At 42.1% G+C, this 21,374-nt stretch overlaps 11 protein-coding genes across 11 annotated transcripts; 8 read left to right on the forward strand and 3 right to left on the reverse strand.

Annotated features, from left to right (window-relative positions):
• Nucleotides 1-87: 87 nt before the first annotated feature.
• EAE97_009885 (uncharacterized protein) lies at nt 88-414 on the reverse strand (the record flags this gene model as incomplete). Its single annotated transcript, XM_038880400.1, has 2 exons — nt 88-238; nt 296-414. The coding sequence occupies 2 exons, from the start codon at nt 412-414 to the stop codon at nt 88-90; spliced, it is 270 nt and encodes an 89-aa protein (XP_038728767.1).
• A 658-nt stretch (nt 415-1,072) lies between these two features.
• On the forward strand, nt 1,073-1,924 carry EAE97_009886 (uncharacterized protein; the record flags this gene model as incomplete). The annotated part of the gene is made up of 3 exons (XM_038880401.1): nt 1,073-1,147; nt 1,215-1,548; nt 1,605-1,924. 3 exons carry the CDS (start codon nt 1,073-1,075, stop codon nt 1,922-1,924), a joined length of 729 nt encoding a protein of 242 aa, XP_038728768.1.
• Nucleotides 1,925-4,039: 2,115 nt separating this feature from the next.
• EAE97_009887 (uncharacterized protein) lies at nt 4,040-4,345 on the forward strand (the record flags this gene model as incomplete). The annotated part of the gene is made up of 1 exon (XM_038880402.1): nt 4,040-4,345. One exon carries the CDS (start codon nt 4,040-4,042, stop codon nt 4,343-4,345), a length of 306 nt encoding a protein of 101 aa, XP_038728769.1.
• A 1,567-nt stretch (nt 4,346-5,912) lies between these two features.
• Nucleotides 5,913-6,485, forward strand: EAE97_009888 (uncharacterized protein; the record flags this gene model as incomplete). The annotated part of the gene is made up of 1 exon (XM_038880403.1): nt 5,913-6,485. One exon carries the CDS (start codon nt 5,913-5,915, stop codon nt 6,483-6,485), a length of 573 nt encoding a protein of 190 aa, XP_038728770.1.
• Nucleotides 6,486-7,154: 669 nt separating this feature from the next.
• EAE97_009889 (uncharacterized protein) lies at nt 7,155-7,823 on the forward strand (the record flags this gene model as incomplete). The annotated part of the gene is made up of 1 exon (XM_038880404.1): nt 7,155-7,823. One exon carries the CDS (start codon nt 7,155-7,157, stop codon nt 7,821-7,823), a length of 669 nt encoding a protein of 222 aa, XP_038728771.1.
• Nucleotides 7,824-9,245: 1,422 nt separating this feature from the next.
• Nucleotides 9,246-10,160, forward strand: EAE97_009890 (uncharacterized protein; the record flags this gene model as incomplete). The annotated part of the gene is made up of 1 exon (XM_038880405.1): nt 9,246-10,160. One exon carries the CDS (start codon nt 9,246-9,248, stop codon nt 10,158-10,160), a length of 915 nt encoding a protein of 304 aa, XP_038728772.1.
• Nucleotides 10,161-10,331: 171 nt separating this feature from the next.
• EAE97_009891 (uncharacterized protein) lies at nt 10,332-11,432 on the reverse strand (the record flags this gene model as incomplete). The annotated part of the gene is made up of 3 exons (XM_038880406.1): nt 10,332-11,031; nt 11,118-11,281; nt 11,401-11,432. 3 exons carry the CDS (start codon nt 11,430-11,432, stop codon nt 10,520-10,522), a joined length of 708 nt encoding a protein of 235 aa, XP_038728773.1. The 3' UTR covers nt 10,332-10,519.
• A 963-nt stretch (nt 11,433-12,395) lies between these two features.
• On the forward strand, nt 12,396-13,285 carry EAE97_009892 (uncharacterized protein; the record flags this gene model as incomplete). The annotated part of the gene is made up of 4 exons (XM_038880407.1): nt 12,396-12,491; nt 12,588-12,996; nt 13,083-13,182; nt 13,252-13,285. 4 exons carry the CDS (start codon nt 12,396-12,398, stop codon nt 13,283-13,285), a joined length of 639 nt encoding a protein of 212 aa, XP_038728774.1.
• Nucleotides 13,286-13,781: 496 nt separating this feature from the next.
• On the reverse strand, nt 13,782-15,157 carry EAE97_009893 (uncharacterized protein; the record flags this gene model as incomplete). Its single annotated transcript, XM_038880408.1, has 2 exons — nt 14,292-15,157; nt 13,782-14,238 (listed from the first exon to the last, which is right to left on the reverse strand). Exons 1-2 carry the CDS (start codon nt 14,918-14,920, stop codon nt 13,782-13,784), a joined length of 1,086 nt encoding a protein of 361 aa, XP_038728775.1. The 5' UTR covers nt 14,921-15,157.
• Nucleotides 15,158-16,486: 1,329 nt separating this feature from the next.
• On the forward strand, nt 16,487-19,155 carry EAE97_009894 (uncharacterized protein). The gene is made up of 6 exons (XM_038880409.1): nt 16,487-16,731; nt 16,833-17,113; nt 17,172-17,201; nt 18,018-18,182; nt 18,236-18,595; nt 18,648-19,155. Exons 2-6 carry the CDS (start codon nt 16,868-16,870, stop codon nt 18,648-18,650), a joined length of 804 nt encoding a protein of 267 aa, XP_038728776.1. The 5' UTR covers nt 16,487-16,731; nt 16,833-16,867; the 3' UTR covers nt 18,651-19,155.
• A 1,634-nt stretch (nt 19,156-20,789) lies between these two features.
• EAE97_009895 (uncharacterized protein) lies at nt 20,790-21,110 on the forward strand (the record flags this gene model as incomplete). Its single annotated transcript, XM_038880410.1, has 1 exon — nt 20,790-21,110. The coding sequence occupies one exon, from the start codon at nt 20,790-20,792 to the stop codon at nt 21,108-21,110; it is 321 nt and encodes a 106-aa protein (XP_038728777.1).
• Nucleotides 21,111-21,374: the final 264 nt, after the last annotated feature.

Raw genomic sequence — 21,374 nt, forward strand, 5'->3', positions numbered from 1 at the left:
CATTCCCAGTGTGACATGCCCACGTAAGTTGGGCTGGCGTGAGGCCAGTAGCGAAGCAGATGATGGACAGAATCAATGGATTGGGGCTCAAGAAGGGGTTTTCAATCGCCATTTCTGGAGGAGTACTGGTGGACAACAATCGCAACTGTTATTTCCCGGATCGTCACATGATCTATGTTGTTGGGATCGGCGAAGTTGCTTTTCAATCGGCATTGAAAGACGTTCATTCACTCGTGCCCTATGAGACATTTAGAATTATTGCCGATGTTCTCTTGCGCGAAGGGACCGAACTTACCGATAACACAGATAGGCCGAGATTGTCAATATTCCGTCTGCAAACGAAAAATGGTCGTCTTGGCCGAGTTTGGAAGATTCTTTGAAAGAAAAATCGGCAAATGCTCCAACACTTGACATGGGAATGGAACGTTTGGGTGCAGCTACTGTTTTGTTGAATCTGAGTAGTTACCGAGCTACAGTCATTATCTGGATGTGAGATGTGAGATGTGAGTATTTTTCCGATTTCAATCGATGTACACAATGTGCAGATTTCATCCAGTCGAAGAAAGCTGTGCACCAAACCACACAAATAAAACCAGATATTGACAACCTGATATTTTGGTTTCGGATATTAATGTCAGTATAGGAGGGATCTTTCAATACCTGAGTAGTATTTAGAATATAAAACCCGATATATTCACACAATATTCACACATCTTAAAATATTATTCAAAATTCGAATACGAATGATTATTGTTCGATTTCACATTGAATATTAAGAGAATGAATGCATATGCTTGATAGATCAAGGGACGTGCATCAAGGAAAGATCAAATCAGAGCAGAGAAACCGTTTCACTACGTTCCAAGTTATAATAGCCAATTAAGATACCCCTTTCCAATCGAAAAAAGTGGGGAACTAAATTAGCGCTTATCGTGATTGACTACAAAGGGACTCAACTTCACTTCCTCATTTCTTGATCTTCTTTCTTATTTCAACAACGACAATTATTATCTTTCGATAATCAAAAAACTTCACCTACGGGTCATAAGGCCCGTTAAAAAACTATACAACAATGCCGGTCACCGCTACTACAACAGCAAACACCGGACGCCAATCCACCGTCGGATTCTACGCACCACAGCAATCAGTCTAGTTCTACGAGTAGTCTCCTTGATCTCCAGAGTTCTTCACTTTGGGATCATAACTCTACTCAGTTATTCCATGAATATGACTTCGGTTTCGATGTAAATGCTCAATGTTCTGCTTCCTTGGCAGCAGATTCTTTGTTTCCTCTCGATACATTTACTGCCCCAGTTCAACAAGTACCTTTCCAGAATTCCCCTGATTGGTACTTGCCACAAACCGATTCTTTCGAATTTCTCACATGGAATGATCCGTCAATAGGAGAAGATTTATCACTTGATTCTTCTTTTCCCATCGCTGCTGGTGCCTCTATTGGTAATGATAATTTCCCGGGTCAATCGGATGTTGGATCCATTGACAATATGTCTCAATCCCATTCATTTCTTGATAATCAAATTCATCGAGGTAAATTGTGATTCCACTCCTGACATCATATAACACTACTAACATATCTCCAATAGCAATATCCACCGATCAATCCTCCCCTACCTCTTCAAACCCCAAATCAACTTCCTCACCTACTCACTCATCTCCACCTTCACCCCCCTCTCCCAAAACTCAAACTCCAACAAGCTCTTCATCCACCGTATCACGAGTTGAAAAACGCAAGTTAAACACTTTAGCCGCTCGTCGATATCGACAAAAACGCGTTGATCAAATGAGTAGTCTCGAGGCGGCACTCAAAGAAGTCGAACGAGAACGAGACGCCTTGAAAGTTCGTGTTGCGAAACTGGAGGGTGAGACAGACATTCTTAAGAGCTTGTTAAGTAAGAAGAATTAGGATCAAGTTTGGAAAGGATGGGCGGATTTCTGACGTGCTATTTGCTGCGATGGGCGCGATTATCGAGACTTGAATTGAATTATCATACACCAACATTAGTTTGCTATTCGTGATAAAAAAGTTTGATACGTGAAAGATATATGAAGTGAGACATTCAGACGATGTCGGTTCGATAGTTCATGGACCAGCAGATTGATCACTCATATCGGCAAAAAAGATTTGAATCACAGTCTCAGATACATTGGAGGTTCGAGTAGTTTAGGAGCACTTACATCTTCTTCTCATGAATCTCCATATGTCTTTTCAACGATATCCAGGTGAATATTCACACTCTCACGTCTTTCGAGTATTGGATCACAATGATATTCTCTAGACCTCATTTCATCCTCTATGCCTCATTATATATAACGTTCATATCACATACACACATCATTATCTTATACACAATAACTCATATTTACAACTACAAGAACACCCATGAGACATACCCCATCACTATCTCTCAGCATGAGTCGAAATGAATATTCATAGATCATTATGTCGAGCATTTATGACGGGATTCGCGGGTGTCATATCCTCCCTCTTGTCTGTATAGTGTGTACCTATGTACCTATGCATAACAATCATATATACCGTCCTCAATCACTAATAATACCCCGTTCACCAATCCCAATAACTCTACTAAAAAATTAGGTCTCATTAAATTCTCTATCCTCTATTCTCTATTTCCTCACCAAATTCCCCTCAATCCCCCCCAATTCCCCCCCCTCAATCTTCCCTCATTCCCCTCCCTTCATCCCCCCTTTCCACCAAACAATACATTACAATGACGTTCCTGAAAGGAAATTCCAGCGATGCGATTGGTTGATACTATAATGAGTATAGTGAGGAATTCAGATTCATAATGAGTGTGGATGAGTGATTATGAGTCATTTTGGGGGGTTATCACGTGTTTTGTGGTGGGGAAGGGAAATAAAGGGGTGGGGTTGGACGTTGCGGAAATGTAGTGGAGTAAGGGGATCTCGAAGTAATAGAGATACTAGGTAGCTTGAGAGACTTGAGGTCTTGGAGTGGGTTTTTGCTTTTTGTTATGTGAGGGTTGATGGATGATGATGTTGTGAGTTCTTGTCATGTGATTTGGGTTTAATGTGATTAGCTTAGCTTGAGAGATATGCTGCACGTGATTTGGATTTTGGTCAAACTGTGGAATTTGATATTGTGGAGTTTATCCTGTGAGCTGCCATGATCTCATATCCTACCATCACTTGACTTTACCACCTCTCCCATAAGTATCCTGATATGTGCGGATACAATTTGTGACCACATATTCCTAACATCATAAATGGACTTCGATCTCCATTGTGATTCTGGAAGAGGTGTGGTTTTTGAAGATGCTTCTGGTCTATTTTTGTGACGCGTTCACTGTTGGGGTTTTGATGGGTAAGTTTTGGATACTTTCGCGGACTGGTAGAGGATTTTCAGTCGTGGATACTCTGCTGAAGTGAGGTCATTGACAGTATCTGGATTCTTTATAGCTCCGGGAAGCTACGTTTCGAATTGGCTCAAGCTATCTTACCTGGTCGATAGGTCTTGTTCTTTTGAGAGCGTACCTTGAGGCTCTTGCATGTTTAAGCTCTTGTTCCAATTGCGGTCTAACCAGAATCTTATATAAACACTTCGGGTCCAGGAAAAATTTGAGGTACCAGGCATAATCGGGAGGAACTTATTTCTTTTACATGCGGGATAAGACAAGGACTCCCAGGAGCAGTATCGAAGTCCTGATCTGAGTCACCTGCTGTAGATCCACTTCAATTTAAGGACCATTCTTTCATTGTTCATTTGTCTTGTTGATCAATTGTTTTAATCTCCAATAATATGTAGGAAGATTTATTGGTCTGGCCGACTCAATGTTGGTCCTATCTACATATCTCTTGTCAAACATGGGTAACGTTACAATGACGGAGGATCAAAATCCGAGGTATCACAACGTTCAAACAAGTTGAAAAATTGATCCTTTTACAAAATACGATGCAAAGCACATATGAGGGAAAATATACAGCATAAATGGCAAGCGATAGACATCGGACACTATATAAGATCATCAAATGCTAGGTGATGGCCTTCTTCGGGAGTGCGATTTCAAAAGTCGTTGCCAGTGTTGCAACACTGGAAAATGAGACCACGCTTGCTCTCTCGAGCTTAAATCTAGATTTCAAATTGATCAAATTGGAGGCCCCGATAGAGTATAAGGGTGTTGGAGTAAGCATCTTTAGTGCACGGAAGCACAATGCTGAGACCGGCGGACTTTACAAGACAGCACGAAAGCTAGAGGATTCATTTCATAGCAAGATTCCTCTGGATTCAGATTACCCCATAATGTTTGAAGAAGACGATTTGGTCGCTGCAGATAACTGGGATTAGATTTGACACTCAATGGAGGTTCCCTTTCGGTAGCGAGAGCCACAGAAAATTGGCTCGCCAGGTTAGCAGCTACTGCTTGAAAGTGCGGGCGCAAAGATCTACAATCTTAATATCTAAGAATATTTGCTGGGCTTGCTTGAAAGAGCATTTGCAGAGAAAAGGGTTTGGTGTGGAAAACGAAAAGGGTTTGATTGCACCGGTGATTTCCGCTGGTTTCTTATTCAGTGGTTTGCATTCTAGATTGCAGATTCTACGCTATCCCTGAGATGCCAGGATAGGAAAGTTTAAGGGATCGCGAGAGACTTTATGCCTTGAGGAGACGAATCCTGGTCGAGAACAATTACAGATGAGGAGAAATGCGACTCAATTATCTCATTTTTTTTTCGTCAAGATTCGAATCAGATCGATAGTTTTGGGATCTTGTATGTATATGACGGTCAAAGTGAAAAGCATTTGTCTGCAGATTACAGTAGATCAACTACGCAATTTTAAAAATGATTTTTTTCTTGGGAGGGTTCTTCTGGATGATTTTTCAGTGTCGTTCCAGAGATTTGATGGTCTCGTAGCAAGAAAAGCAGCAGCAGCGGGACAAATAGCATGACTTCTAGAACTCACGCAATGGAGATATGTTCCTCTTGTGATAGTATGTGGGATTATTCGGTAGAAGTCTACCGTTTCAACAGTTTCAAAAGTTTGTTGTGATATTTTACAGTTATCCATATCATATGATTTCACGTCTGATGTGTAGATGGGGTTCATATTTCGATTTGAGTCGGAAATACTCAATTTTACTATTTCTTTTACATAATCCAAGATTATTGTGCAAAGGTATGATCGAATATGAATGTTTAATACTACGATGTGACCTGCATGAGGAACATCTGATGGTCGGGAATTCGGTTTGTAGTAATTCCAGCCGTGCGAAAAGGTGCTGATATGAATCTTCAATTCCCGAAGGGAACTTGTATGAGTGTCAGATGTATAGAATATTCGTATGGTTTTTTATGAGTAATATTGATGAGTATGTTCCTTCGTGATGAGTATAGGGATAATATCTCTCTATAAGTCTATCCATGAAGAAACCACCTATACCCTTTCCTTTCCCTTCCGGCTCTAGAATTTTTTCTCTTTCGTTTTTATATACTTTGAATTGAACAGTTGCATCGAAATACACTATCACTTAGTACATCACAATATCAGCAGTAGCAAGCTCAACATCAGTTACACTACACGCTTACAAATTCCTCTACTATCGCAAAACTCTACATTAATATGTGAATGCTCTATACTTTTAGTTTCCGGTACTGACACAGGATATATTACCAAAGATATCAGAGCAGTTACGTCTCTCAAACCATAAACTTTTAAAACCCGATTATCAAGGTCAAACAGCGAATTCGCTTCATCTACGATGACAGGACGTCACCACCGCCACGGAAATTCAAGCCATCGGCAAGATGATCACAATCGCACAAGAAGAGGTAAAGAACAACTCAATGACCAGGAATCCCGAGAGAGATTGATTAAGAAGTTGAAAGAGCGTAGAAGTAGAAAATGAAGACGCAGAATGGCTCGGGATGTGGCTGATGGTAATAGGGGTACACCATGGTGGTTCGAAATAAATGCTTCAGAGGATTTAATCCAAAATTGGATGGTCGCAGAAAGAAAAGACGAGGAGCCACGTAACGCTGACAAATGGAACAAGGCCCAAGAGTTAAACAAGATTACTCAATCCGTTTCTGATAGAAAACGGAAAAGTTTCGCTGTGGCTGAGGTTGAGAGAAAATTTAATACTGCTAAGGCAGCGAGAGCTGTAAAAAAGACAGAAAGAGATCAAGCACTTCAAAATTCATGGGATAGCGAGTTCGAACGCTGGATGGAAGAGCTGAAGATTGCAGACTCCCACGATGGCCGATACACAGGACCTGATGAAGACGGTGTTTATTGGCCCTCTCAAAGCCTTATAAATATCAATAAAGATATTAGCATGAGGCATCTCGCAAAATGCATGCCAAGTTTTCAGGAGCCTGGATCTAGAGGTGTACACTGCAAGGACTGCGAAGATGAAAATGAAGTTGGTCGCTTCTGGGATGAGGTTCACAGGCTTAGACTTCAAGGACATGGAATATTGTACTATTAGAAATCCTTCTATGAGGAAGTAGAAAACATAGAGATTAATGCGTGACTTTCAATTTAGGAGTCAGAATGATGACGTGCCGCATCTGACGCTGAAGTGACTGACTACCTGAGAGAACGGTGACAGGATAAACGAGTTTTGGGCAGAGGAGGGGAGATGGACTGCGTGGCGAAAGTTCACCGTACTGAACTTGACGGTACAGCAGGTTTACATTGTATAGAAATGAACTGTACAATGGGAGTCTATTGTGCAGAGAGACTTCTACAACAGAGAACTGATGTATGATTAAGTTTCGTGACTTACAACAGAGATCGATTGTTTGAAAACACTTCAACAATAAAGACCGATTATTCTAAAACTATGCGTAATGAAAACTCTTTGTTCGAAAGTGTCTCGTAAAATTATGATTCATTGTAAAAACAAAAGTCGTACATAGAGCAGATATTCATTGTGCGGAAGTGATTCACGTATCTGATCACAAAACACTCGATGAATAACATCAACAATCTCTTACTCGAAATGATAAATATACACATTCACATCCAGATCTACTCATATCTTAAAAGCAATCATAACTTGCTCGATTATTCAATACTTAAGCTCTAGCAAACTAACTCCAGCACACAAAGCACTTCGAAATATAAAACTCCCTCTTGCGTACAACAGTATATCATGGCCGATAGACATCAGAAAAACTCCAGATCATCCAAACCCCTCGATCCAAATATCGACATGGGTCCTCTTCTTGGCTCCCTACGCTCATGGAACGACATCGAGAAAGAGATGTCCGCAAAACAGAGAAGAGAAGAAGCGAACAAATCGCCTGCCCAAAAAGCCAAGGAAAATTATGAACGAGAAGCACAGGTTTCTAGACACGCTAGACGTATGCAGAATCGTGCCACGATTGAAAAGGAGAGAGGAACACCATGGGATACCGAGCGACAGACGACAGATAAAGCCGCAAAGCGTCTACTCAATTACATCAAAGCACAAAACCAGCAAGCCCAACATTCCAACAAATGGGGAAGTAAGATTGCTTCTAAACTCCATTCGAAAGCAACACAAGAGCGGATCGAAGCGGAAGCGAAACAACAGATCCTAGCGTTGGAGAGGAGTTTTGAGGTGGCTAGACAGGCAGAAGAAGTGTGTTGGTTACAGGAGCTAGGAGTGAATCGCAATGCGAGAAATGCTAAGATACATGTTGAGAAATGTATGACATCAGAAAGTCTCCTAGAACGAGGGGGCTCTTGTTGCGAGGACTGTCAGTATGATTCTAGACTTGCTTTCTTTGCGGAAGAGGAACAGCAAAGTAGGCTTAGGGTTGAATATTATGGAAATTAGATAGGTAGGCATGTTCATGATAGTTTCTGTAGACTGGACCTATGGGAATGCGGAATATGATTGTACTTTTACTTTATTATTCGAAATATGAAACTTTTTGTTATTTTGACCTTGACAAATGAATCGTGAAATGACCTTGACACGACTGTGATTGATAATTGGTGTCGATGAGTCTTGCAAAGTGTGACTGTGCATCGTTACCAGTTTGAGTTACCTAAAAAACTGTAGTTGAGTTTCGGTAAACGCCTCGGAAGAAGGAGTGATGAATCTATCAGATTTAAGGAGGAGCAGGGGAGACAGCGAGGAAATGAAAAAGGTCTATTATCATAGATGTAGCGCGAAACAAAAGTCAGACTGATGAGAACCGTGAAGATAGATTTTGAGCCTGTGGAACTAGTACGGCGGAAGCGATTTCGTTGGAATAAAGGGTTAGACCTAGCATCTGGAGTTGAGTCTGTCCATGACGCTTAGGAATACAACCAAGAAACTTGGAAAGAGAAATGACACTGTTTAGATGATATACCCAGACCTTTTCCGATGGAGATGCGATGTGACTTTTGCGAAGAAGATACTAATGCTGTTAATGGGAGTTAAGATTTTGAAATATTTGAATATTTGGCGTAAATACGCGCAACTGTAAAGCCAGAAGAATAGCACAACTGCTTTCAAATGAATGAAGCAGGAGGAGCTAACAAAATATTTCTTTATAATCTTTCTTGTTGGCCTTATGGGATGCTATCGTTACAGTCATGGAAAGTTAAAATTTAGATGATGCACTGAAATGCTTGTTTTTCTGAAGTACTTCATTTTAAAGGTTGGGAAAGAAGGGTTAAAGATTCGTAAGAGTCAATCAACAATCTGGTAGTGATGAGGCTTTCCAATTGCAAAGCGTGTGATGAACCGATACATCCCCCATCCATCTTCGAGGGGAAAAGGTAGAGGAAAGCGCGAGGGACGAGTTCTCATTGTGCGTTTCCTTCCTGCCTCCTCCACTCCTTTTTCTTCCAATATCTCCTGCTTTCCTCTATTCTATTTGCTACACATCTTTCAAACCAGACTCTTATACTTGAACTTGGCTATACATCATTAGGTTATCAAAATATCATTTTTCAACTGTTCAAACCCAGTTCAGTACGCATTTTATATAGCTTTACACATCATTTTGGTACCTCTTATCCTCTAACTTTGGACATTGATCTCCTAATACTTGGACCGGCGGTCGACATAAAGCAGTCCATATTTTTGTTGAACCACATTCGAAAGTCCATTCTCCACAAGTAACTTTGAGGCTCGTCATCACGTACACTTCCAAGCATTTCTTTCGAAAGATAAAAAGAATTTTTGCACACGCAACTTGAAATTTGTATCAACTGCTGCTCCACGGAGTCACGATATCCTCACCGAATTCTAGCAAGCCATATGATGCAAAATTCACGCAAGAAGAGAAAGACTGTAAGATTTTCCGGGCTGGAAAATGAAGAGCCACCGTCTCTGCCATCGATACAGGAGGACGATGTATCTCAAACTGTACCTAACTCTCAGGTACACCAAAGGATCGAAGTCGGACTTGCCTCAGCAGGTGACGTTGACCATATGTCACTTGAAAGCCGACGCCAAAGACGTATGAGAGTACGAGAAACGATGGAATCTACAAGTGGACCTTGGAATACCGAAAGAGAGCAATTGAATGCATACGCGACTAAGATTTCAGAGTCAGAAAGTCTGAGGCTTAGGATAATCAGATCAAAGAGAGAGAATTTGACGAGAACAGAAGTGGAAGTCATCGAAGAATTGAAGCTTCAAGATGAGAGAAGAGCAAAGAGTGAAGAACGATGGGAAGAAGAATTAAAGAAGAATTCAGGTCTGATCAAAAGTGTCACAAGGACTAAGAGACGTAACTCAATAAAAAAAACTCTCAAGCAGGAAAAAGTCGCTTACGAGGCTGTGAAAGACAATCTCAGGACACAAGCGAGAGATGCTGAAGTCGAAGTAGACAGAGAATATTTGCGAAAAAGAGAGATAGATTATGAAATCAAGAGATTATGGGAAGCTGAAGCTACTAGATGGGAGTCGGAGCTGGAGATCCCATCCCTTCTGAGAAAGACCGAACTCTCGACGGAAGAGCGAGACTATTTGGAAACCTCTGTCGGTAATTCTTATGTACATAAAAGGTGGTGTATGGCTGGCCCAGTTGGTAGGGAGCCGTGGTCTTATCGTACCAATGAACGGAAAATGGTATGTGAGGATTGCAGAGCCGATGAAAGATGGCGAATGAGAATACAGGAGAGCTCTGAATTGCCAGAAAATCCACTTCAGGATGACAATCGACTTGTATAAGCGTGTAGGTGTTTTAGTATGTTCATATTACCACAACAGCGTGCTCAGCCGAATTAGATAGCGAAATATAAACGTAATTTCAACTTTATCAGATGTCTAATAATCCTGATAGCAAGCAGTCTACCGAAAACTTCGAATGTAAGACCGGAATTATTTATAATCCTAAACACCTGCTAATCGTCTCGGGGGTTGTGACAAGAGTTCGAGGTCAATTTGCACGACGAATAGACGAACTCGCTAGCAACTTCAAATTTCTCCTGAACACTTGTGGATGTTCAATATACTGTTTTTATTCCCTTTAAAATGAAATTATCCTTGAAATTAAAGTTATTTTGTTCAGTTGACATTGCTTGGAAGTTTTATTCAGTGTATCGCAAGAATGGAGTTGGAAAAGACGGTCCAAGACTGGCCTGACCATTTTGTTGTTGATGATAGAGAATACAGCTCGGCGAATGGTCAATGTACGACGCCTGAGGAGCAGCGAGGTTATAATCTTGGGCTTGAGGAATTAGTGTTGTGATCGGAGGGAGGAAGTTCGATATAGCGGGTATGGATATGGAGCTGGAGATGAATAACTTTGAATGTGTTGGGTCGAGGAGAATTTCAGGTTCAGCGTTGCTGCTGTACTCTGGTACTTCCTGCTGATCCGACACTGGGCATTTCGGAGATGGAGATAAGATTTTTCGAGATAATGATGTGACCCTTTTGTTGACTTTGTTCTTCTGGACATCGCTTATTCCATCTTTCTTGGCTTTTCTCTTCCTCTTTCTGCTCTCCGTCCTTGACACATGCTTTTGGGACTCTTCCGATCCTCTCGTACCAATAACATTGAAGCTTTTTCTCGCATCAAAACCATCTGGCTTCGACATATCTGTAGGCCCTCACACTTATCAGCTTTATATCCTGCCCCAGAATTCCGTCAATATACCCCATTTCACAAAGAAAAGAATGACTCACTATCGACGCCCCAATCCTCCCCAGCTGCACCCAATCTTCCACAAACACAGCCTTCAAGTTCATGTGCACAATTCTGCATCGGACGTCCTGGCTTCCGTACTAAAACCAGTAGTCGATTGGTATGCGTACATTTTGTTGCTCTATGTCCGCGGATACATGGCTCACTGTTGATTCTTGGGATCAGTTGACTGAAGGTAAATAGTAGGGAAGTAGAGAGATATTTGCAGAGGAAATGAATGAGGGAGAGCAAAGATGAAAGAAGCAAAAGAGGAAGTGGGGATACCAGGAATATTTTTTGGAATCGATGACGGGCATGTTGATCGGGTGTGGTGAGATTCGAGGATAGGAAGTTGTACTTCAATGGATATAGATTATTAATATACTAATGATAATCTCAGACTATGGTCGCAAGCTGGATGTGAATGTATTGATGGAAATCAATAGCTTCAATCAGTAGAAAAATCAACAAAGTGTATTCAATCTAGGAGTTAAATCCACCATTACAGTTCCCAATATCTCAACCGACACCTTTTTCGATTAAGAGAACCTACAAAGATATAACACCCATTCAAAACTCCACATACAACCCGAACCACACGCAGACGCATGTACTTCCTCACTTACTCTCCAAAGCCACCGCTTACTAAGAAACCTTCTCAACGTTCTCATCACTTCCCATTTCATCACCCCATCTCACCAGTACATCTCATCCATACCAACTAGCAAGTCAAGTATTCACCAAACACAAGCTACAAGCTACACATTTAGTATACACGATATGCATGCCAAGCATTCTATGAAAATGAGCACATTAGCGCAACTTTAGCTGCGCGAATTTGAGCGCATTTTCATCGACTGGGAGAATTTCCCATCTGGCGATTGAGAGACGTTGTAGATGGGTGGTACTAGGTATGTAGCAGTACTATTACTTTAATCGATAGTTCCAGAGCGAATTTGAGAATTTTCATGATAGTCCATATTGCCACATGACACAGTTCGCTCTGATTAATCAAAATCTGGAAATTTGAGACATTCGACCCCGATTTATCTGATAGTTGTGTGTCTGTCGTGTTTGCGCATATTTGAGCAGTATGTAGGTAGCAAGGTACGAAAAAATCCTGACTGTTGATCATAGAATGGATTGAAAATGAGGAAAGACGTATAATAGCATATTTTGCATAAAACTGCTCCTGATTTTTCCGATACACTTTGCGTTTCAATACAACAGGTGGTGATTTGGGTCAAGTTATCAAGGCGATTGAGAAATTCAAACTGAATATGGATATGGATATGAGTATGGATATGGATATGGGTATGGATATGTCATCCAGCGCTGCGAACACATCTCTCTCCCACTCTCCCTGCAGAATGTCCGTAAGTTTCTCCACGTCTCCTTCGTATTTCAACCACATTTCCATATATTCCCCAAATACAAACGGCCCACCCCCATACTAAATCAGCCCACCCTAGATGCTCCTTAACTTCCACACCACATCAACCTGCTACCTCCACCCTTCCCTCCAAGTCCACACATCCATTCAATTCCTCCTCATCTGTCTATTTTCCTTCCTCCTTCCTATACTCCTCGAAACGACCCGTCGTTATCAACGTGCCTACGATCGGTATCTACGTTACAAGAACGCATATCGTGTACAGCAGAAGTCCCTCGAAACAGCAGACGGAGACGAAGAGGATAAACTTCTCCTCGGACACAATGACAATCCAAAGCGAGCAGATAGATCTGGAATCTTGGAGTGGAAGTGGATGCGCATCCCTTGGATTTCTGCGGAGGCCTGGGAGCAGGTTTTGAGAGCGGGGATTCATGGAGTGCAGTTTGCGATTTCTTATACGGTGATGATGATGTGGATGTATAGTAACGGTAAGACTGCTCAGAATTCCGTCATCGTAATCCCGCCCAGTTCCACTGAAACTCCTTACTCACGGAGCCCATACTGATTGCAAAAGGATACATCATAATCTGCATCCTACTAGGTGCAATAACAGGATTCGGAATGTTCACGCGCGATATGATGGAGGCTTCTGGCTCTACACATCTAGAAGAGGGGTAAGTTCATATCCTTGAAATATGAATATACTTTGCTGGGTATTCAAATTGTAACTGACATTGATATAGTGAGAATGATGGGAGAGGAGAGAGTTGTTGTTAGACCGGAAACGAAGAAACTTTGGATAGGTTATTTGAAAAGATAAGTTATGGTGAATGAAATTGAGATTCGGAAGGAGTGGGCGAGGAAGGAAGACAGTTGGCAAGGAGTCGAAGAGGGGACAAAGCCTTATTGAATAACGTGTGCATATTTGAATGTACATAAAATTATGTCTCCCCGTATCGACTCTACCTACCCATCACACGAGGTGCTGGAAAAATCACGTCTAGCTAGAACAGTGATGATTGATTCTCTTTCAGAATGGATCCTCATGTGGCTGCAGATGCCGATTCTTATAAAGCTTGATTCATGTCGTGGTGGCAAGATGCCGTGGGTAGAGAAGTGTCCCATGAGCCTCAATTTTGAGGACTGTCTTCAACGAAACCAAAATTCCCAATGTAAATCCCATAATCCAATTTCACATTCCCATTTCGAATGACGCTAAAATTCAAATATTGATTTCAAGTAATGACTTTTTATGTCGTGTATCTTGAAGTGATTAGGAGGCTTCCCCCTCCTCGTTTGCTACAGGTTCGACGATCTGAGGTGCGGCTTCGTTACTACTTGGGACTGTTCCGCCATACATGTTGGCTAATCGTTCTTGCTCCTTCTTCTCACGTAATGCCTCAGTCTCTCGTCGCATTCTCTCCATATTCCATGCATCATCTTCATTATCATCGCCTTCATCCTCATCTCCACTGGCTTCCCAATCTCCCTTCTCGAACATAGCACGACCAGTAGCTTCTTTGGCAAGTCTAGCTTGTTCTTCACCTGCTTTCTTGTCCATACGCTCGGCTTTCCATTTAGCAAATGTCTCTGGAGTGACTGGTGTTAATGTGCCAGTAAGCTTGTGCCGTTCAGACTCAAGGAAATCCTCAAGTGTAAGTGTCTTTAGAGGTGATTTATCCATAAGAGCCTTTTCTGCAGCACGTTGTTCTTTTGTTTTGAGGACGAATCTGTATAGTAGTCAGCGATTGCACAAAGAATTGAAAAAAGCGATGTAACATACCCTGGTGGTAACTTATGTTGGTACATACACTTGTCTCCTCCATTTGGGCATGTCCAAAACCAACCATATTTTCCCTCCTCCACAGCATCGATAAAGAATTTGCAAACCTTCTCTGTTGTAGTCTTTTGATTTCCCTTCTTCGATAACACAACGGAGCGCAATTTCTCCTCGTCCCAATCGTCTGAAGTTTCCTCTTTTCTTTTCTCTGCTTCTGCCTCTCTAGGATCTTGCGCAAGATCAATTTTTGTTGATTTGCGTTCAATGTTGAGGTCGTGTGAGAATTTACACTTCCTACCCTTCTCACAATGGCCTTTTTTATAAAATTGACAGAGAACTGTTTTGGGATCGACACCAAATGGGACTTTCTGAACCTGTACGGGCTTAAATAATTCAGCTGCCTCTTTCTTCGCCGCTTCTGATGCTATCTTTTCTCGTTCTCGTTGTTCCTTCTCGGCTTGTCGTCTCTTTTCATCGGGAGTGCCTCCAGCTTTATACGAAGTTTGCATTCGCTCGATTTGTTTTTGTGCCTGGGCTCCTTTCTTGTTTTTCATTCCAAAAGTCTTGTCTGCCACTGTGGCCGGTGCCTTTTTAGGCTGATCCGGTTGGCCTTTTCCCTTCTTTGGTGGCATTTTGTCGGATTGTTGATCAGGGCTCTGTGTATTGTATAGATGACTGATTCAATCAATGATCAGGTACGCACCAGGGTCAATGGAAGGGTATCGATATGCGGAAAAGACTGTGTTTGTGTTCTCCTGATGTGCGACTAAAGAAATAGTAGTATTTTTCAGACTGGTGATGAGATCAAAATCAAAATCATCATAATCAAGGACTTGATTGATCTTGGTGGGGTTAAAATTTAATGGCTACTTTAGCGAATGGGGCTAGTAGGGGAGTGAAGCTTTGACTTTGGCTCCATCAAGTTGGCCTTACATGAAAGCCGCGAAGCTGTTGCGACACGAACTATTTGACTTAGTTGATTCAACAACCTCACAGTCAATCACAATCCAGTACAATTGATGTAGATATCGAAGCTTCGTGGTATGTTCGATTCAAATCTATTGTTTGTTGTTTGAAAGGAAATAAATTCTAATAGTTATTTAGTCTACTCATTGTCTCTCTCTCTCTCAAAGATCTTACGTGGCCTCCTTCAATACTCTCACTCTCTTCGAATCGCAATTCTAATAACAATCACACAAGATGATTTCGGACGATGAACTTTACCGCCTCGCGATCTTCCTTGGCTCAGCTGCAATGCTTTTAATTGTCCTTTACCACATTCTCGAAATCAACTCTGTAGAGGAGCCCAAATCAGACAGCAAAGTTAGCTCCACTTCCACATCCCAAGACAGCAAAGCAAAAGTGGCAGGAAGATGATTGGAGAGGAGGGTTTTGATTGGAGAGGATGACTGCCTTCTTTCTTGAAGCAGGATATTTGTGGCCATAGGGAAGCTCGGTCAGACAGGAGACTGTATATGACATATTTCCACATCTCTCGGGGCATTTTTACTTTCTGGAGTTTTAAGGGCGGACCGCTGGACAGATGTTGCTAGAAAGCTATGTGGAAAACCATGCGGAAAATTCTTGGGCGTTTCTTTTCATACTTTGATCCTCCTACTCATAGAGCCAATGTATCGAATGTATTACAAGGTTGTGCTGAGCTGCAATCTTGCGCGCTGTATTCATTACATGGATTTCAAACATGAACCGAGGATTGTTCTGGTGACTGGAGAATTCGCCGATCGAGTGGGAAACCGAGTGCTTATGTGAGTAGATTGCGATATTAAGCAGGGACAGGATATTTGAGAAAATAGCATCGAAACCTCTTTGGACCGGTCCGCTGTACTATATTTATCTTCATGTATGAAGATGTGAAGAAGTTCCTACAAACCATACCCGCCTATACTGTAACAATGTATTCGTCTCTTATTGACCAGCTACCCGTAGCCAGTACATGATTGACTGCAATCCATCGAATCAATTCAAACTTCAAAATCATACATGCGAATGTGATCAAAAAATCATCTAAAGGTTCCAGTAGAAAGAATTCACCTTGGGTACAGATAGGAAGCCACGCTACTTGATCTAAGCTCAAATTGGTTAGAGAAGTCATGTGTTGAAAGAAATGATGACTCAACCATTGACTAGTGTCAAATCGTGTCGCAAAGTAAACTCAGCCTCCTTCCTTCCAACTCCTTTCAAGAACAAACAAATACTTCGGACACTTTCGACATAATCCATCAACAATTCGAACTTCAACGACTTTCTATTCATAACTTTCCAAATCCACAAATTCTTCAAAGAAGTCACCTTTATTAATCCGCGACTCTATCCAGCTTCGGATAATCGCAAATTACCCTTGCCATAACAACAACACCTTCAGGCGCGTCTTCAGCCAAAGCCTGATCCTCATAGAACGCATTTCAGCGCAACAGAAATCAAAGTCAGCTAGCTTCTTTTCCATCTTCGAAATTTATTGATCAATTCATACTCGGTCAATACTTTTCTATCTTATTTGAACCTAACGTTACGAACCATAATCAGCCAATTTTTCACTTCCAAACCCTAAATACTTCACAATGTCTTCTGATAAGCTCGGTCAATCTCTCGATGAGATCCTTGCTACTCAACGAGCATCAGGCACTGGACGTGGTGGACGCGGTGGTGGACGTCGTGGTGGACGTGCTCCAGGTGGTCGCAACGCTACTGCAGCTCCAGTCGGAGGTGTATCCAAGAGCAAGAAGCCAGTTAAGGGTGCAGTTAAGCCTGCTCCAGCTGGTCCCTCGGGAGGGAATGCCCCATCTCGTATTGTGGTTAGCAACTTGGTATGTCTATCTCAACACACCTTCCTCGAGACTCAGCTGCTAACGACGTTTACGTCAGCCATATGATGTGACAGAACAACAGATTAAGGTATGTTGCCGTTAAGGTCTATGGCCTTGAAGGAACTTTTATCGATATTTTTACACGCCTCTTCTTGATTCGTCGAAGTGGTTAAGGCCTTGACTATACGAGGACCTATCCCTATTACCCATCACAAAGTCTTTCTTCATACCTTTGCTCGCAAATCGCTTGATGCATTGGTAGGATTGAAGTTAAGCTCGTCAGATTGCATAAGACCAATAATTCTTCAGGTTGCCTGGCAAGCTCCTGATTTCGAACTTGGCGCAGGCGAACGATGGTGTAGATTTATGACTGGCATGCCATTGCATGGCAAGAATAATGGAGAGTTTCAGAGGAGTGAAGGCAAGACAGAGATGTCCCAGCGAGCAGAGTGGTTGAGCAAACACAGCACAGAACAGCACATCACAGCACAGCATTCATCTTTTTGGGCCTTTGTTCCGAGAACGTGTTCTCCATTCCATGGAGAAGCAGTCGCACCTATCTTGTGTTAATGAATTGTGGACTTGATGATTCTTTGACGTGTTACACCTGAACACTCCCCATACAGAGACGCGTCGATTTGATACGACAATCAATATCACCGATTGAGCATGTTGATGACTGTTCCTCAGTCCGAGTCGATTTAATTTGTTCTTCAAACAAGCATACTGATAGTATCACTAACGCTGACCGCTCGCTCGCTGGCTGTTTTCCATGGAGGTGTCGGAACGGAAATCCTTTTGGAATATCGCGAATGCCCTTTTTCTATGTGGACTGCCGACTTCGAAGAAAGTTTCTGCCGTGTCTCTTTCTCAGTAACTAATACCATGTGTTTTCAATGATTAGGAATACTTTCACGAAGCAAAATTGCACACCAAGATCGTTCAACTAGTTTATGGCCCAAATGGAGCTAGCCGTGGCGAAGCCAATATCACCTTCCATCGCCCAGGTGATGCCGCCGCCGCCGTATCCAAGCTTAATGGTGTTAAGGTTGACAACAGAGCATTGAGGGTAATTTCTATCACTAGTTATCGCAATCAAGTTCATTCACTTACTATCAATAGGTTCAACTTCTCGTTGATGCCCAGGCCGCTAGCATTATGGAGGAGAAGCTTGCTAAGAGACTTACGGACCGAATTACAAGCGCGCCAAAATCGCAACCGAAATCTGCTGTACCAAACAAGACAAACGGCAAGGATCAAGCTGGCAAGCGAGGAGGAAAGAGAGGCTCCCGTGGCGGTGCCGGTGCCACTACAGCTCGCCCAGCTAAGAAGAAGACCGCTGAAGAACTTGATTTGGAGATGGCAGATTACTGGGAGAGCGGAAATGCCGCGAATGCAGAGACTGGTACCGATGCTCAAGCTACAAATGCTGTTGCTGAGCCAGCTACCAATGGAGACGCAAACATGGATGACGAAATCTTGGTAGGTGTCAGCATCTCTTCGTTTGAAAAATAGCATACTGATCATATTGCAGTAAAAATGTTCTCAACTGTCTATAGAGATGTTCACGAGAATGAAGCACCATATTGAGAATACTTCTACACCCTGCACCAACTTCCCTCTTTACGCTTACGTCGATTGTATTATTGCTACTTCCTCATGCTTTTCTTTCTGCGATTTTCTAGCTGGGGTTTCTTTTCTGCAGATGGGTGGGGTGGTTGGGGCAAAGGAGTGAAGTGGAGAGATGACCAACGAGTTCCACAAATAATGGTTTTATGATGAGAGCGAGGATGGGTCGCTCACTTCTCAAATTGTATCCGAGCAATAGCGTCACAGAAATGGATATTTTCCTTGAAGCATTCATGCTTCCGCAGCTTTTTCCCCCAATGTTTGTAATCCACATCATAAAATACCTAGATGAGATCAATACATTGGCTGTACACTTAACTATAACATCATTGAATTATATCCCATGTCTTCTTTCCAACCTCGTGCAGCACTTTAGATGAATCTCAAAAATGTGTTTCAGGCATCTTAGTTTACGTAAAATCAATCCACACTTAGTGCTTCCTCCACGACGATAAGTCTAGGCATGGTGTACCAGGTTTAAGACATTCAGGTAGACTGATTGGTATTTTATCTGTAGGTACCAGGCGTTAGTATATGTGTGCTTGTCTCGTGTAAATGTGTGATTGTATGGAGTAGGTAAAAGTCATTGCTCGATGTAAATCAGGAGGTAGATTAGAGTTATTTCTGCAGGAGATGAGTCGATGATTTGATGTTGATGTGTAGGTTTGTGTGAGAATGTGTGATTTTGGTTTTAGGGTTGTGTTAGGATCTCAGGAGGATACGGGGAAAGGGAAGGGGGAGGTAAAGGAGGGGTATTGCGGGTTGAGATTTGAGATGTCCTAGGATTTATGGTTTAGTGGTGGGAATTTGAAGAGTTGGGAATAGATTGAGGGAAAGGAGGTTTGTGGATGGTGGTTTTGGGATTGGAGGAGGGTGTTTATTGATGGGGGTTTGAGATGCCATGAGATGGGAGGGTGTTAGTGTATAGGGGATAAGAGGAGAGTGAGATTGGAGTTGTGGTGGCTTCTGGTAGGTATGATATGAGAGGAGGCTTCTTTTCGTGTGTTATGGGGGTGGAAATTTGTGATGCTCGAGGTGTGTGGTTGGTTTTATGAAGTAGGATTCTGGAATGTGTGGTAGAGGAGGGTAGAGGTCATGATATAGACGGTCGGATCTTGGTGGTCTGTTTTGACTCTTGAGGGATGGGGCAATGGGAGTAGGGAGTAGGGAGTAGGGAGACGAACGGGCGATTATGTTGTTGAATTGAGGATGAGCGGTTGGTGGATTGGAAGTTTGGAATAGCATGTTTATACTAGAAAGACAAAATGCAAGGGCAATATACTAGTGAAAATGATATGATAGTTGTGATATTTTGATCATAGCGGAATCATGAGGAAAACTTGCGTGTGAATACTCTGCGATGTAGGTATGAAAGATAGATTGTGGATGTGCTTGCGAATCATTTCAGATTTGTATAGTAATCGGTCAAGTTGGATAGTATCAGTATAGAAGTTGGTTACTACAAGACTTGAATGACAAACATATATCAGCTAACTCGTGAATAGCATTACTGACTGTTAATTCAGAGAATACCTGTTGATTCCCAAATTTATATGCACTACCTTATACTCAAGTACGTTTCCACACCCCTCCGTGCTATTCTTTCTCCAATCAATTTGAAGGAGAAAATATTCGGAATCAAAGCAGTAATATACATATGAAACACGTTCTCTACAAGCTATTCGCAGTCCGTAATCTTTACTCACAATTATCGAGCTGTCATATTTCAAATTATTCATTCGATCCCCTCGACAACACCGCCACTCGATTCAAGCATACGATCATCAACTATCTCTAGAAATTTATCTTCTCGCGAGCATTAAATTCTCTTAACGGCGTCATAGTTTAATACAAAGATCATAAGCCGTTCCGATTGTGTATCTGCTTGTTAACAAGGCATAGATAGACACAGACGAACTTCGATCATACGTCAAGAAACAACAAAACACGCCAACTAAAATAGTCCTATTTCGAATCAAACTTGGATCGCTTCTCATCGTCACTCTGACGTGCCAATAATATTTTAATCAGCAAATCTTAGTTCTTCATGCCATACAAGCTGACAGGAACATGGCAACCAGCTGATTATGTACCTGACGAAGCGCCCCTTTTGACAGTCTCTCAACAGACGCGTAAATTGGGAAGATGGTTATCAAGTAGAACACCGGAAGACAAAGAGAGATACAGGCTGGAAAAGAAACAAGAAGATCGTGAAAGTGCTGAATTGGATGAATCGCGGAGGGAACGCGAAATCAATAGAGAGAACAGAGCAAGAAGTCGCAAGAGCGCCCGTGAGAATATTGAGAGGAAGCGAGGAACGTCGTGGGACAGGGAGAGACAGGAATTGGACGAGGCAATACGAAATTGAATCCGAGAAGAAGAAAGTGAAAAGAAACAAGAAGCTGAGAATGAGAAGAAATGGAATAGAAACTTGAGGTCTGCGACACGCTTTCGTGGAGATAAATCTTCGGAAAAAATTCAAGCGTACATGAAGTTGGAGCAGGCGGCTGAAAGAAAAGCGAACGAAAAGGAGAGAACCAGGAGAAAGCAAGCGAGGACTACGAAGTTTGAAGCAATGGTAAAGGCAGAGGCAGATCGATGGACAGAGGAGTTGGACCTAGCCAATGCACCT

The sequence above is a fragment of the Botrytis byssoidea genome (genome assembly GCF_014898295.1).
Source record: "Botrytis byssoidea strain MUCL 94 chromosome Unknown BBYS_024, whole genome shotgun sequence".
NCBI lineage: Eukaryota > Fungi > Ascomycota > Leotiomycetes > Helotiales > Sclerotiniaceae > Botrytis > Botrytis byssoidea.